The sequence below is a fragment of the Sinocyclocheilus anshuiensis genome, unplaced genomic scaffold (assembly GCF_001515605.1).
Source record: "Sinocyclocheilus anshuiensis isolate Anshui unplaced genomic scaffold, SAMN03320099.WGS_v1.1 scaffold1081, whole genome shotgun sequence".
NCBI classification, from domain to species: Eukaryota; Metazoa; Chordata; class Actinopteri; order Cypriniformes; family Cyprinidae; genus Sinocyclocheilus; species Sinocyclocheilus anshuiensis.
This window is the reverse complement of record NW_015555831.1, coordinates 221187-237652: the sequence shown is the minus strand read 5'-3', so window position 1 is coordinate 237652 and position 16466 is coordinate 221187. Positions and strand designations below refer to the sequence as shown.

At 34.9% G+C, this 16466-nt stretch overlaps 1 protein-coding gene across 1 annotated transcript; it reads right to left on the bottom strand.

Annotated features, from left to right (window-relative positions):
- Nucleotides 1–234: 234 nt before the first annotated feature.
- LOC107675392 (mucin-5AC-like) lies at nucleotides 235–11476 on the bottom strand. Its single transcript, XM_016469702.1, has 29 exons — nucleotides 11443–11476; nucleotides 11093–11354; nucleotides 10767–10881; nucleotides 10565–10655; nucleotides 10349–10455; nucleotides 9401–9614; nucleotides 9092–9217; nucleotides 7818–7935; nucleotides 7502–7640; nucleotides 7235–7345; nucleotides 6979–7048; nucleotides 6261–6401; nucleotides 5908–6072; nucleotides 5702–5796; nucleotides 5503–5629; nucleotides 5135–5390; nucleotides 4664–4697; nucleotides 4400–4531; nucleotides 3770–3921; nucleotides 3549–3687; nucleotides 3358–3462; nucleotides 3091–3270; nucleotides 2751–2987; nucleotides 2479–2635; nucleotides 2245–2373; nucleotides 1627–1774; nucleotides 1482–1525; nucleotides 1141–1359; nucleotides 235–578 (listed from the first exon to the last, which is right to left on the bottom strand). Exons 1-29 carry the CDS (start codon nucleotides 11474–11476, stop codon nucleotides 235–237), a joined length of 4191 nt encoding a protein of 1396 aa, XP_016325188.1.
- Between the last annotated feature and the right edge of the window lie 4990 nt (nucleotides 11477–16466).

Below are 16466 nucleotides of genomic sequence, written 5' to 3'. Positions count from 1 at the left end.
ATGGTTGGGCAGTGGTGCTTCCTTCTTCAACAATGAGAGTAGTGGATGGGATGGCTGGTGTGGTGATTGAAGGAGTTGTTTCAGCTTTGATTGGTGTTTTTGTTGTTGAAGAAAGACCTTGAGTGGTAACCTCAGACCCAGTGGAATATTCTACACTCACTGTTGTGTACACAAGGGTAGTGACTGGCACAGAAGTTGTCTTTGTTAGTGTTGTTGGCTGTGTGGATGTTTGTGTCACTGGTAGGGCTGTGCTTGTAGATCTGTGCTTGTAGATGTTGATGTTTCAGATGATGTGCCTGTTACCTCTTCAAAAGTAGTTGTGGCTGTAGTTGTTGGTTTGCTTGTTAGACCAGTCGTCTCCACCTTCAATGGCTTTGTGGAGGTGGACAAAGGTATTTGAGACGTGGTAAATTCAAACTCAGTGGTTTGTTCACCAGTATTCTGAAGTGTTGTCCATGCTTTACCAGTGATCGTTGCAAGGGTTTTTGTATTCGGTGCGATTGAGATTTCTGATGTTGTTGTTAACCTGCTTGTACTTTGTTCCTCTGTAGAGATTTCAGCTTCTGTTTTTTTGTTTCCTGTCGTGGATAGGGACAGTGTTGATGTTTCAACTGATGATGTTGGAGACATTGATGTTACTGATATCAGTTTTTCAGTTGAATATTTAATTTCTGTAGTAGAAGCAGTTAGAATAACTTCAGTTGTTGGTTGAGTTAAATGTTCACTTGTCAGTTGTTCTGACTTGCTGGATGTGGATAAAACTTTGTGAGCTGTGGTTGTTTCTTTTTCAATTTCAGGTGAAGTGTTTTCTGTGGGCAAGTTAAGTACAAAATAAAATGTAAAGAGTTACAAAAATAAACATATCATTCAAAAAGCAAATAAATTAATAATTTGGTGTTTAAAATATGTTCAGTGTTTAAATAATAATAAATAAAAAAAATCAACTACATTGTCCAGAGAAGTTGTGATCTAATTTTAAATGAATGAAAATATCTAATGTTTATTACAACAAGCTTACTACAATTCTTCCCAGTAGAACTAATGCATAAGCTTTTATTTGCAATGCTTGAGACCTAAATAATATTTTGTAGCAATATATAAGATCAGGAATAAGTGTGTACCACAGAAATGAAAAAGTACCTGGGGTGCTGAAGACAAAAACTGTTGTCGGGGTTGCTGTTAATGTCTGTGTTGTGGTTGTGGTTGTTGGGACAGTAGTCATTTCACAAGGTATCAAAGTCCTCTCAATAGTTCCATTGACTGAACATCTGCCTGTGATACAACCTCCCAGCCCATCCGTTGTGTGATAAATGATATCTCCAAAGTTGTACTCCATATTGTTGTATTGGCATGTACATGCTGTAAACAGAGACAAGGTATATAGAAAAGTTATAAAGTGTAATGAAAGAGTATATGATGAAAGTAGATTCTGCTTGTACAATATTCAAAATAATCTATGACTGAAATGCTAAAAATCTTACCATTTACATCAAAGTCACAGATAACACCAAATGATGAACAATAACTGTATGAGGGAAAAACACAAATAGGTTGGCTTAAAAACATTTCAAAACTGTTAGTGACTTATATGAAACATGTATATGGGTAGAAAATGTATAGACATACCACAATTGACAGTTCTCTGTGGTTGGCACCTGCTGGCCAACCTGATAATGTAACATTTCAACAAAACAGCCACAATCTTCCTGTGTCACACACTTCATGTTATCCTCATCAAAAATAGGCTGCTCGGGAGGACATTTAGGATAGCAACCTAAAAAGGTTAAAAGGGAAAAATATATAAATCAGATTTAAAAAAATAAACAAATAACAGAAATCCACCTTCATGAGGATGTGTGAAGTTCAAATTAAGTTCAATAGATTTTAGTTAATTAATTGTTGTGACAAATCTTTTGAAGAAATTGTTCCATATACTTGTCCAGTTTAGTGAATGGAGCCTATTATATGTATTTTTCATGATTCAAAGCCAAGGTGATACAAGTTTGATTGATATTATGAACAATATACATTTCCATGAATACTTGACAAAAAATCAATTTGAATCACTTTGAAGCTAAAATGTTAAAAAGCCTGAAGCAAAATCTCCTCTTCTTGTTATATGATATGTGGTCTACATTTCTGATAACCAATAAAATTGGTATTGTAATCATTTTTGTCACAAGTATTATTAGTTTTCTCAATATCATGCAGATGATATAACTGGATTTAATTATGAGTTCTCACCTTCAAGTGCTGGTATCTGACTAGAGCAGTTTCCAGAGGGGTTTCTGCATGTCTGCATACAAGGTGCTCCACAAGGTTTGTAATGCCACTCACATTCACCAGGGGGGTTGTAATAATCACAAAACAATGCTGCAATGACAAAACAAAACTGTTTCTTGTTTTTGTAGGTTTACAGTTTTTAGTCATTCCTCCACAACACGTCTGATGACAGTCATATAACTATCAGTGACTTACGGCATATTTTAGGTGATCTCCAGGCAACGCAGGCTCCAGCCTCATTACAGGCTTGAGCATAGGCTGTTACAGCAGTGCAAAAACACTCATAATCTCCACCACTATCACAGGCACATGCATCTCTCACACAAGCATCATAGAAAGGAGAGGGGTCCACCTTTAAAGCAATATTCATAACAATGTTACAGTTACCAAAAATGCATTTGATGTTTTACACAAAATATACTTATATGGCTATTCAAGCTCCCTAAAGAGCAGTTTATTGTAAGTACCTGTGAATGACAGGTTGAGAAGACACTGCTAGTAATGATGCTACACTGCCTCTGTGCCCACGCCTCCCTGTAAGGATTATGGACACATGGATCTTGGATGAGGGTTGCATCTGGACAATTAGAGAGCTTCCAGCTGTTTACAAAATCCAGGGTTTCGACAGCAATTGCTTGACTGCGCGTAGTGAAGTCATTGTTTGCGTTTCCATCATAGTTTCCGCACAGACCACAAACGCGGCCCTGTCGAAATAAATGGAAAACTGTTAATATATAAAATAAATCTGAAATTGCAATTAATAAATTGAGTTAAGGGTGGAGTTGATGAACCAACCACTTTACTCACATTAAACTCTGGACTCAGTTTGATGTGTATAGTTGTTTTTCTGTCCCATATGAGCATCAGACCATTATTGGCCTCAATCACCAAGTATAGTCCCATGGTGCGCATCTGGTAGGGAATCTCCTCTCCTGCATCTCTATGAACAACTTGGTAGGATCCATCTGTCAGTCTAAGCTCATTGCTCTGAGATATAATGGCATAATTGCAATATTTAATCCTCACTAATTTAAGATTTGATATGACTGCTATGAATGCAAGAAGTTAACTTACGCCAAGAAACAGCTTGATAGCCTTGGAACAAGTGGTGCCGGTGGATCCACAGGGAATGTTTTCAGTAATGACTCTAAAAGTGCCGGTGGTGTTGTTACAAAAGTCCTGGTCGTGGCATAAAATTTTGATTTAGATGATAAAGTTACAGTATAAAGATCTTCAGGCTTCGTAAGGAAGTGCAAGGTTAATACCTGAACAAGGCTGTATTCACAGTTTCCACTGAAGACGTATCTTTTCTCATCAAACGTTTTATAATGGCCGTCTCCATAGATGCTGCATGTCCCACTGCACTGGTTTGTGGTACAGATCCATCGTCTATCCTTACAAGTACTATAAAAAGGAAGCAAGGTCATTATGAAAAATTGTATATAGAACATAAAAATAATTACAAATCTTGAACTGCTGAACATACCATGTATTACAGTCAGTCTTAATGCTTTCTCCAGGTTGGTAGGCAACTCCGTTATGGAAGCAAGGGCACAGGTTTTCAGCGATACAGCCACCTTTCCCATCAGACACCAGTCCAGAGGGGCACACACAGCCAGGCACACACTCTGTGCTGATCTGCAGTTATTCAACATAAAAGTCATTGCATATGCAATATTTCGACAAATTATTACTTGTAACTGCTGAAAGAAATAGTTTACCCAAATAATACAAATTAGCATTTATTTACTCCAATGCCATTCTAAAGCCATATGCTGTTATTTGCTCGGTGCAACACAAAGGGGGAGTTTATAAAGTATCTTCACGCTGCTCTTTACCATACATGGTAGTCCAAAAACTTGAAAGTTTTTTTTTGGTAGTATTTTTTTTATATCTTCCAAAATCTCCATTCCACACATTACAACTGGGCTGGCAATACTTTTATTACGTATTTATGGTGTTTTATCACCCATATTGCAGTTTTATTGTTGTTGTACTTAAAGGCTTAAGACTACTCAAAGAAATTTCTTGTTTTGTGTCACACAGAAAAAGTAGCATACTGGTTTAGAATAACATTAGAATAACCTACTCCATTATAGGAATTATAGCAACTCACGCAGGCCATGTCTAATGTGTTGCAGCTCTTCTGACACTCCGATCCCGTGGATCCAGGGCTAGCGCTGGAGCAGTTGAAAAACGTCATTGGATCTTGGCACTCTAAAAGTATAAAATGGACAAAAAGACTGTTCTCACTTAAGGGTATGCGTGTAGCTGATCTCAAATACAATCACTGATAATATCTCATAAAGTGTAAGCCAGAAACATTTGGTTTTAAATGTACAATTTAAATATAGCTTCACACACCTTCCCCATGTGATACTCCAGTACAGCTCAATTTCCCTTGCTCGCAAATACTGAAATGTAAATATTAGGTTAAATATTATTAAATCACATTTTGGGCAATAGTATACAACAGGGTTTTTCAAACTGAAGTGCATGGACCCGCTGCATCCCCTGGATTGAGTATTACTATAATATTCAAGAGAAAAGGAAGACTTGAGAAAATCTAGCATTACTCTAATAATGCTACACTTTGAACTTAATACAAAAAAAAAATGATTAGCATGAGTGCAATGATAATATTCATATATATTCAATATTTGCCCATTTCTCTCACAGTTAGCCTAATATAACTGGGTTTTATATATATATATAAAAGTCGCCAGTTTTATACTTCATAAGGAGGTGCCTCAGGGTTGCCATATTTGGGTCTCCCTGATATCAAAAACTTTGAAAAACCCTGCCTGCAACAATTTTCTTAACAGTAATTTAACCAACTCCATGTACATACCATGATCCTCCATCTTTTGAGATTATGTCTCCAGCAGGAATAATTTTGCCTGAATCATAACATGAGCAGCTGGCAGATGCAACACAGTCACCATTCTCGTTCTTGTACGTTCCTTGTGCGCAGCCACAGCCATCTACTGGCACCAAGTCAATAGCGCAGGTGTTGTCTGATTGGCTGAGGGATCGGCAAGTGCGGTCACAGCTGGTCATTTGATAAGAGTAGACCGTGGTGCTGGGGCAGGTTAGCGTGTAGGTTTCTGAGAAGAAAGAGACCGAGAGCTCTCACATACTTGAAACACAAAAAGAGCTTGTCGAGCTGTTGACAGCTATCAAATATTCTCAAGCCTTCCAGAGAAGAAAGCAACTCACTGCAGGCAACATCTCTCCAGCCATCAAGAGCAATCCCTCTTGCAGCACATGCATGAACGTATGAAGACAATGCAGCACACATGCAGTCCTCACTTTTCTCACAGTTGCAGCTGTCATATATGCAATTCTAGAAAGGATGTAAAAGTTAGAGAAAACTCTAGAGAAAACAATTCAAGAGAAGTAACATCATTTTACTTACTGCTTTGTAGACTTCAGGGCTGATTTCAGAGTGGCAGGGGGCAAACACTGATGAGGGATCTGATAGCAGGGAACACCAGTGCTGTGCATATTTCTCTGTGGGGGGGATAATTTAAATAATTCGTCTTTAATGACATTCCAGAGTTATAAAGGCAAAGAGTTGCGGTATTGTGGAAATCAAATGACAACAATAGCGTGAATTCATACCATTTTCAGTGCTAAGACTGCAAGGATTCTCAAAGTTTCTTTTGACATCAGGGCAACTTGCTCTTGTTTTCCAGGTGTTTGCAAAATCTAAAGCGGTTGCTTCCCTGAGTCCACCAATGGTTGTGAAGTCATCAGCCTCAATGTTGTTGAAATTGCCACAAAGACCTGTAAATGGATTTGTTATTAACAAAAGCAGTCGAGGACAGAATTAAATGTGATACCATGAAGGAAATCCCACAGAAAGCCTTAGATATACAATGAATAAACATGCATATTTAATAAATTGATGCTGCTTTTATTCAGAGTATTGCATGAGAGGGTTAAAGATAAGAGGTCTGTAAAAAAATAAATACCGCATGTTTCTCCTTGGTACACTGAATTGACTGTGATGTAAAGTTGCATTAATGGTACAAGCTGGATCTCTAGGCGAAGCCCAATCAAATGGGCCTGAATGACAATGTAGAATGAGGAGGGCTTGAAAATGCTCACATCAGCTGAAAATCAAATAATAATATATAATTGCATACATTGGTAATCAGTAATAAAGCAGAAATCAAGCAGTTTTTGTATAAGCAATGTCCATACTAACTTTTTTTTCTGAACAATTATTCAAATGCACCTGCACTATTTTAAACCACTTTAAAAATGTCACGTTCCCTGCATTCACCAAATGACCTTCCTCTGAAATTAAAGTTACACTTTGTAACTTTTTCAATAAAAAATAAAACAACAAAATGCTATCATTGAAAATGCGCCAACAAATCTTCCAAACCATGTCTTTACTTTACCCAAATACATTTTGATAAAACTGTAATAATAGTGATTTATATTTTAGTGCTGTAAGGGGCAGATTTCACGGGAAATTGCATACATAGGTTTTTCTCCAGTGTCACCCGGTATAATATCTCTGTGGAATCACCGGTTGTAAAAATAAAACCAAAAAGTCCAAAATCCGATTATTACAAAAACTGATTCAGTACTGGTATGCTTATCAGTGTTGGTTTTATTATTATTAATAAATAATTTTTTTTTTTCAAAAATTTCCCTTCTTGTATTTGTTGATTTGCCTACCTGTAAAAAGTGGCATCTGGGCAATTATTCTGTTGATCTCAATATTTCCACTGGAATCCACTTTAATCACCTGTATGCAAGGGAATAAAAAAAATCAATGAATGTTTTCTGTTTGCAAATGTTTAAGACATGTAGATTGAATATAAATGGCAGTGACATGATGAAGAGTGAGGAGCAGTTTCGTCAAGTTATGATAAAAGGCTGTTTTGGAAAACATTAACTGTTTCATTTTTTTTCAGTCCTTTTTAGTACTTACATTAGTTCCATCTAACAATGCCAGCGTTACTGACTTCAAGCAGGTTTCAGTTTCAGTCACACCACATTTCACCAGGTCTCCTTGAACTGTGAATTCTGTGCCTGTGCATTGCTTTTGAAAAAGAAAGAAAAATGGACAAGGTTAACATTGTTTAGCACAATGCTTTAAAAATCTATCACTATTTTACTACTTTTAATTAGTGCAGCAACGGCTTATATGACTTGTAAAGTTGTCATAAACTGCCTTCACGAGCAAGGAAGTACATACTTTGGACAGGACGTAAGTGCAGTCTCCATGAAAGGTGTAGGCTTTTCCATCATAAGAGGTAATATGGGATCCACCCTCTACTGAGCATGAATGTGGGCAGTCCTTCTGGATACAGTTCCACTGTCCCTGTCCACAGGTGCTAAATGGGAAATAATAATGTCACTTTAAACATATACTTTTCAAAACACTCAGTATAGAATAGAATTTAATATTAAAACATAAAACAAAATCTTGTCTAATATATGAATCATTTTTATGCCAAATATAAAAGCAAATTCAGTTAATTGAGTGTGAATGCCAAATGACAGAGGCTTACCAGTCTCTGCAGCTGCTTGTGTAATTCTCCCCAGAGGCGAATATTTTACCTCCAAGGACGCAGGAGCATTCACTGTGCGGGATACAGCCAGTATCGTGTATATCATCAAAAACAGTGCCTGGAGGAGAGAGAACGAGGAAAATGGGTTATTGCTCAGGACAGAATGGACGTGTTCAGAACACCAGTAAGAAATCTGCCAATTGTTGTTTAACCATCTGGTATTCCTCACTTAGGGGTCAGATTTGTGATCCTTAAAGGTCAAAACAGGCCAAAATAAATGTACTATACTTTGTTTCCACAATATTTATTCTTTAATATTTAGTATTTTGAGATTTCATGGCACTAGGCAATTTCCACCTCAAAATTATGCAGCATTTATGTCTATATAAAATAATAAAAATGTTAGAAAAATAGAAAACCGCACCTATGGTGCTTGGCCCCTAAATATTTCATATAAATTTAAGTAATGTTTAAGTTAAGAATATAGCAAAGGAATTAATATCCAATGCATTTAAGGCAGATTGACGACATCTGGTAGAAGAAATAAGAAAATCATATGTAATGCAATATAACCGCTGAATGTTGTCTATTCCCAGAAAACAATAAATGGTCTTTAAAAATAATCACACTTGTGATATTTCCAGTCAAAAATGACTGCCATAGCAAATGAAGGGGCAGTACAAAAAATATGAAAATACAGAGCATTTGTTTATAACAGCATGTTCAGGCATAATTACTTACTACAAAGTAATTAATTACTTTTATTAGGTTTTGTATTTGGATATATATTTAGACATCGTCAAAGATTACTCACTGTGCTTGAGTTGTACATTGTACTCCTAAACATGCTCTGTATTTTCATATTTTTTGTACTGCCCCTTAATTTGTTATGGCAGTCATTTTTGACTGCAAATATCACAAGTGTGATTACTTTTAAAGACCATTTATTGTTTTCTATTCATATTCTAATAACGTGTGTGTGTGTGTGTGTGTGTGTGTGTGTGTGTGTGTGTTCATGAAGCAAGTGCCACAAAAGTCATCAAGTTGCGTAACATTGAGAAAGTGAACATTTTAAAAATTCACATTTTTACAATTTTCATTCTAAAATAACTGAATGACTGAAGACCACATTTTATCATTCTAAAATGACTGAAGACCACTATAAAAGGGATAAACGAAAATAGTATCAGATTAAACTTAAAAGAAATCAGTGAAAAGTGAAATCAATGTAGCCAGTTACTTTAGATAAAGAAAACCATGGTAAAACACTGTACCAGGAGGGCAGAAGCATCCATCAATGCAGTGGTGCTCACACACTTGTCCTATTTCAGGGTTTGTGCAGGTGTCAGTGCAGGGATTTCCACACTCTTGGTGGACCATACTTTCTGGGCACGGATGTGCTGCAACATACAAAAGAAGAGGACATACTATTCAGAGAGCATCAATTAAAAAAAAAACTACAAGAAGAGACTATAGCAAGTTAGCAACCATAGGCCTTGATCTACAGTAGATAGTCTAATGGTAAGACAAACATTTGCAAAGGACTAAAAAAATTATGCACTTAAAGAAGAAGGCATACTTACGGCAAAAATATTCTGATCTCCATTCTTCAGGCTTTCCACCTGCATGCACACACTGCCTTGAATATTCGCCGATGGATTTGCATAGACAGAAGGATCCAGAGGTGCCGTTGCAATGGCACAGGTCTTTCATGCAAACTTGGACAAATGAATCAATGGACACCCGACCTCTGCAATCACTGAACACTGAACTGGAGAAGATATCATGGCAGAAATTCTGTGGGGAGTGAGAAATCATATGGAGTCACAAAATTGTAACCAACAAACCAGTAAACTAATTACTGCTACAGCTACAAATGATGAAACCACTAATAATGATAATTCCAAAGGCTCCCTGCTTCTGATATAAACCCATTCACATTCAAATGCATTTTTTTTTAATGTAAATTGATTTACTAAACACAAAGTATATCTACCTGTGACTTGAACCCTGGATATCCTACATATAATATGTGATTCATAATATTAACTCAAGCTGTATGGGGCCCAAACAAACGCACAATAACATTGCATAGTTTTTACATTTTGTTATGTTGCCACCTTATGCTAAAATGCTTTATTTATTTATTTTCAGAAGTATTAATCTTATTTGATAAATGGTGGGTAAAATGTGTAGTTTGGGACAAAAGGGACAACGAGTATGAACCAACATAATTTTCATCTTTAAGCAAAGCAATAAGTGTGGGGTCTCTATGCATAAAAGTCTCTGCTAAGTGACTACTTTTGTGCTTATGTTCATGATTTTTTAACACTGCCACAATACACGTGCTAAACCTAAATTCGCCACCCACTCCCAATTTCCTTGGTCGCCCATAATTGACATTTTAACTGAAACCATTGGATTTTTACCCTAAATGCTTGATTATTATTACCCTAGTTTGTACACATGAAGTGACTTAATTGCTTGTCATTTCTGTGTAGACAGAGAATAAGTCCAATTTCATTTCTTACCTCGTCTCCACAGTTTTCTTCAAGAGCTACTGTGTTTTCCTTACAGACTTCCATTGGACCGTCCATCTTCCAGAGGTTCCCATAATCAGACACGGACTGCGTAATTCCTAGAACAGGAGATTAACGATTCTTTATTGTCTGTGTATAATAACGTAAAACATCCAAGAAGGTTGCAAATATATTTCCCCATAGTCAAATAAATGAAAATAAATGTACCGTCACTGATGAATTCATTGTAAACCTGGATTCCGTTGAAGTCTCCACAAAGTCCACACGTTTGGTTTTTGTATTTGTCATCTAGCTTGACCTGAAAACCAATCAAATATTTGTTATATGAGTTCTGCATTGGTTCCCTCCTTGCAGGTATTGGAGGCAGTATTGGTGATAAATGTTTGTTGCATGAAGAAAAGATCCTTACCATGAACGAATCATCTTCATTCCACATTGCTACTAGCCCCAAAACAGCCTTGACTGAAATATAAGACGTCATCTTCTCGATGAAAACGCCAGAGCTGCTAAATGGAAGTGTGACTCTACAGAGAGGATGGTCAAATTAAATCAAATCAAGTCACCTTATACAATACAGATCAGTCAAAGACATTATGTTTGCATTAATAACTCCCAAACCACCACCATCAAAAAACAAAGTGAAAATGGACAGCAATGAAGACAAAAGTCAACACAGTTTAAGTCATATGAGTATGGCCTGGAGATATATTTTATTTGATCATCAGCATCACTTACATTTGCCTGTTAACACTGAGAGAGCCTTTGGTCAGCTCTATGACTGTCCCCTGCAGCTTCATGGTGATTTTGCTGATTGTGGCTTCATTGTTCACCACCTGATGTCTCAGCTGGATGTTAAAGTCCTCATAGCTGGCCGAACAGTGTGACGTCAGGATGTAGTTGCAGGAAGATGGGAGCTGGAAGTAGTTCCCGTCGAAGGTCTTGTAATGATAGTTTCCCCATACACTACAAACCTGCTCGTTGTGTTGTGAACTCACTCCTGGTCCAAAAACCCAATCGTTTTTAGTTGATTTTAAAGTTGCTAATGAGGAAACATTTGGATTTTTGAACGATTCATAGATTTTTACCTGAAACCATTTCTATTGTGGCAGTTGGAATCATGTTCGCTGTTGTGAAAACTGGAGGATTTAGAGAAAAAGTCGGAATTCATTTATAAAATGGTTGTTTGAATCAAACAAAATTTTTCAGTTCCACTAATTGAACTGGATCTCATAGATATCCGATCCCCTTTTAATCACTGAAATCATTTCTGGCATTATATACATTCTTAACTAATTCTTCCACAATATTATTAACATCCTATCATTACATGTAATTATATAATTATTGTATTAGTAAATTCCACTATTTAAAGATAAATTATTAGCAGAAAAAACATCAGGAAATGCAATAACTATCATTAACACATTAACATTTGTTACAGTATTTATTAATATTTTTTATGTAAAAATACAATTGTTCATTGTTAATGTTTGTTAATGTTACTCAGGTCCATTAAATAATATTAACAGATCCAACTTTTGATTTTTAATAAAGTATTTGTACGTTTTAAAATTAACTCATTTTAATAAATGCTTTAGAAGTGTTTTTCATTGTTAGTTCAGTGTTAACACATATAGCTAACTAATGGAACCTTACTGTAAAGTGTTACCGAGATTGAATACATTTTACAATCAATGTACATTAAATAAAATGCTTAAAGCCAGTATTTAGAAACACGTATTGTAAATGAGTCTTACTGGTTTGTGTCGCAGCAAGTCCAATAGACAGTGTCCATACCAGCGCTCCTATAGACATGATCTGTATCCTCTCCATGATGTGTGAGGAGCGTCGAGCTCTCCACAGGTTCAATGAGAAAAACACAGTCCTATACTCAGAGTTTTATAGCACTTGTCCCTCAGAAGGGACGTAAGATCGAACTAAAGGTGGGGCCACATGTTTATTTTGCATGACAGCATAACGTTTAACTGATAGATTTCCATACCTGTATTTAGATTCCATTAATAAATCAGGCTCTTATTAGAAACTACATTTATTGAATGTGGGAAAATACTACAATCCAAAAAAAAATTAAATTAAATTAAATTAAATTAAATTAAATTAAATTAAATTATACAAGAAAATAAAAGAAAAGAAAATACAATTATTAAATTAAATTAAATTAACAATTAACAATAATTCAGTGGAAGTTTGAAGCCACTTCAATAAATATTCAATCAATTATATTGATGTTATTTTTAATTTTTTTCAGCCACACATCCCTTTGTTCATGACATCTTTATTCAATCTTTACAGTTATACACTGAGTGTAGAAACTATTTTTACTCATAAATTGCTAGTAAATTTCACAAAAAAAAGGAAAGGCAAGTAACAGACTTTTCAAACATTACATTTTGAAGTAGAAAAACTGAAAGAGCCTTTTCTTGTGAAATGTACTCCAATATACATACTTCAATAAAATAATTTTTTTTACATTTACTGTTTTTTAGGTTTTGGAATAGAAATTTCAATTAAAAGTCTATTATTATGATGCTTAGTCTTACGTAGTAATTATGACTATAATTAGAAACTACATTTCAGCTATATATAGATGATAAAACAACACCGTGATAGCCCATGTATAAATAAAGTTGATTTAGTTTGAGCTCATTTTAGTTTAGTTGTTAACACGTTTCTGGTACTTTTTATTTAGCATCTTGAACTCCACTAGACATGCCATCTGTGTGCCAAAATGCTGAAAACCAGCTAGAATAAAATACCAGACATATTTGAAATAAAGCAATAGCTGGAAATATCATTATATGTGTAGTTGTTTGTGGTTTTGGTGTGCCTTTTCTGTAATGCAAGCAAAAGGCTTTCAACAATGCATGGGGTGGGGGACTCCTTTGAACTAATGATGTATAAATATTGAGTCTTTAGTGTATTTAATCCTTAAAAGTGACGCAACACCGTGAACACCTTAACAAAACTTCAGGCCCTGTGTTACTTTTAGTGCAAGGAAAGGTTTTTGCATAATAGCAATTATTGCTTGCGACCAATAGGGTGAGTCATAAGATTTTTCCAGGATCTGCATCCTGATCAATGGAAATTAATATATATATATATATATATATATACATATATATATAAACAACAGAATGTCAATAATAAATCATTTACATTTTAAAAACCAATTATGTTTCATAAAAAAAGAAATAACAAAATTTGTTGAAAAATATAAATTATATTAATTATTATTTGATTATTGTTATTATAGTTGTTATTAAAAATGAGTAGATCCTCTCCCGAAACCTTCCATGCCATCCCAACCTCTGGCTTTTGTCTTGTCAAAAGATGTGTGCATGGCCACTAAGCCTATGAAAACTGTATGTTGAATCTGGGATCTGGCATGTTTTCTCACAGTCTTCGTCACACTCTGCTATATGCCGTATTATCTCACAAGCACAAAGCAAACAGATGGAGCTTAATATGGTTTCAGGATTCAGAAATTAACTCAATGGCTCAACAGCGTAGTTCAAACACACATTGTCATGATTGATGCTCTGCTATGGCATGGTATATGCAACTGAAGATTAGTAAGTTAAAGCCTTTATGTAAAGGTTCCTTTCACAATGCTTGAATAAACATACTTGAGGGGAACCGGAAAAACAGACAAAAACATTTACCTTCACTGAAAGTTATATGATTTAGATATGGCTTGTTAGTTGTAGCAACAGCAAAAAAAGCAAAGGGGTGTGATTTATGCTTCAAGTGCCATAAAACAGATATGCAAAAATCGTTGGTTCTTGTGAAAAATTGCTTGTGATGTTCTTCATTTCTAAGCCCTTTCAGAAAACAGTATCTGCTAATTGAATAATAAATGTTACTTATAAATCTGTCACATAATATTGCAAAGCGATTCATACACTAATATATATTCTATCGACGAAGAAATTTACTTGATCAGAAATATAGTTAAAAGAGTAGGCTAATGTTGCAAATTATTTTCAAATGTAAATGACAGTTTTACTTGTGATGGCAAAACCCTATTTTCAGGATCCGTTAGGCTTTACTTTAATCGGATGTTACATAATACTTAAGAAATCAAGACAACGAGATGATAAATACATTTGAGTATCTGTAAACTAAGGATTCTTCATAACAACCTATGCATGTGTGCAGCTTTAAGCAAGTAAGCAGACATCTGTGTTATAATTATTTTATTGTGTTTATTTATTCCTTTTAATATACTTAATAAAATATATTAAATATATTTATTATTATATTATTTTAGCTGTTTATTCTTATGTTGTGTGCTGTTTTGTCTTCACGGTGAAGCTACAGATACAAGCATGTCCCTGTCTAGGTTTTTAATGTTACAGAACAATGTTGTGAAGCAGTAATTTTCCACTGTCTTCGATTGGTAACAATTCTGCTTCAAATTTGGGTTGCTCAGGTGAAGTCATACTGAACTTTGAGAAAGATTATTTAATTCAAACAGTTCATGTTCACCATGACTTCAAACCACCAGGTGGATCTAAAAACATTCCACAAAACTCATTTTATAGTTACCTGACTGATACTTTGTAGAGTAATGCATATAAATATATAATACTTCTCTCTTTTACACTGTTTGTGTTCTAGCTACATCATCTGCATGAGTATTTAATTTGTGAAATTTAATTAGACTTGATCAGGTTAATAGATCTAGAGTTTAATATGCAAATATATTTAAAAATCTGTGATCTATATACTATTGGCTAAGCTAAACTAAACCACTGTTATATGGCCGTTTTTGCACTAATCAAGCTTTCAAATAGTCAGGATGTCACAATAAACTGCATATATTTATAAAAACAATTACAACAAGATATAAAGAGAATGCATTGATACATAATTTGTGTAATTAATTCAATACAAATTAATAAATACAATGAGACTTTTCTTCCCCAGATGGGTCAGATATGGACAATGCCAAGAGTGTGTATTTTAACCTAGTATGTATTTTATTACAGGAATACTGGATTAATATTGCTAGATTAATTTAAAATGCATTACACAACAACTGTGTTTACATGATAGTGTTTATTGCTATTACTATACTATTTTGGATGAATACAGTTTTAAATACAGCAGGTTTTATACAATTTTTATTGATTACCTACATTCAAACTCATTTAACGAACATTTTTTTGGGGAAAAAAACATTTAATATTTAAAAGTAACATTCAGTGTAATTCCTGTTATCCCTTTTCCATTGAAATAGTGCTGGTTCTTGTGCTGGTATGTTGCTGAAATCTGAGCTGGTGTTCAGCAGAGGAACTATGAACTTCAGACCACTGCCCCGTGTTTCTGAGAGCTGAGGATCTCTGAGAACAAAGACATTATAGATTAAATAAAACCTATACAAACATAAATGCACCAGTTTGGCATCGCTGAGATGAGGTAAATGCAACGTTACTTGACATATTGTTTAAAAGCTGTTTTATTGACGTCTTTCTGCAGTTGAAAACACTGACTGAGGGATAACATGAGACATAACATTAGCTTTATTTAACTGATTTAAAATGATGAATAGTGTTTGTTTTTTTTAACAAACAGTAATAGAAAAGGACCCTCTCCAACGTATTACAAGAAAGTTGTAAACAGAATTCTCTAGAATCTCATTGTTGTCACAGAATGTCACAGAAGACATTATCAACTACGACACTGATATTATACTTCAGATCAGTTTCTTGCACAAGCACATAAGTGAGGTTTCCTTTAAAAGGGTAATATATTGCATCAAATGTAATGTAATGTAGGTCATGAAAGCCATTGCAGATACCTGAAACAACATTTACAGGTCATTTTCAGTGCAACAATACATTGTGAGACAGTAACTGATTAATTAAATAGAACATCAGATATCCATCTTAACTCACATTGGCACTCATATTTAAAACAGCATCCAGACTCGTCAGCAACTTTCAGTGGTGGAAATTTGTTCTTACACACAGGATACTGGACAGGATCACAGTGTACTGCTTTATTCTCCACTGTACCATTTATGCATGTGTCTATAGAGCAATTTCCCACATGAATAGATTCACCATTCTAAAGAAAAAAAAAA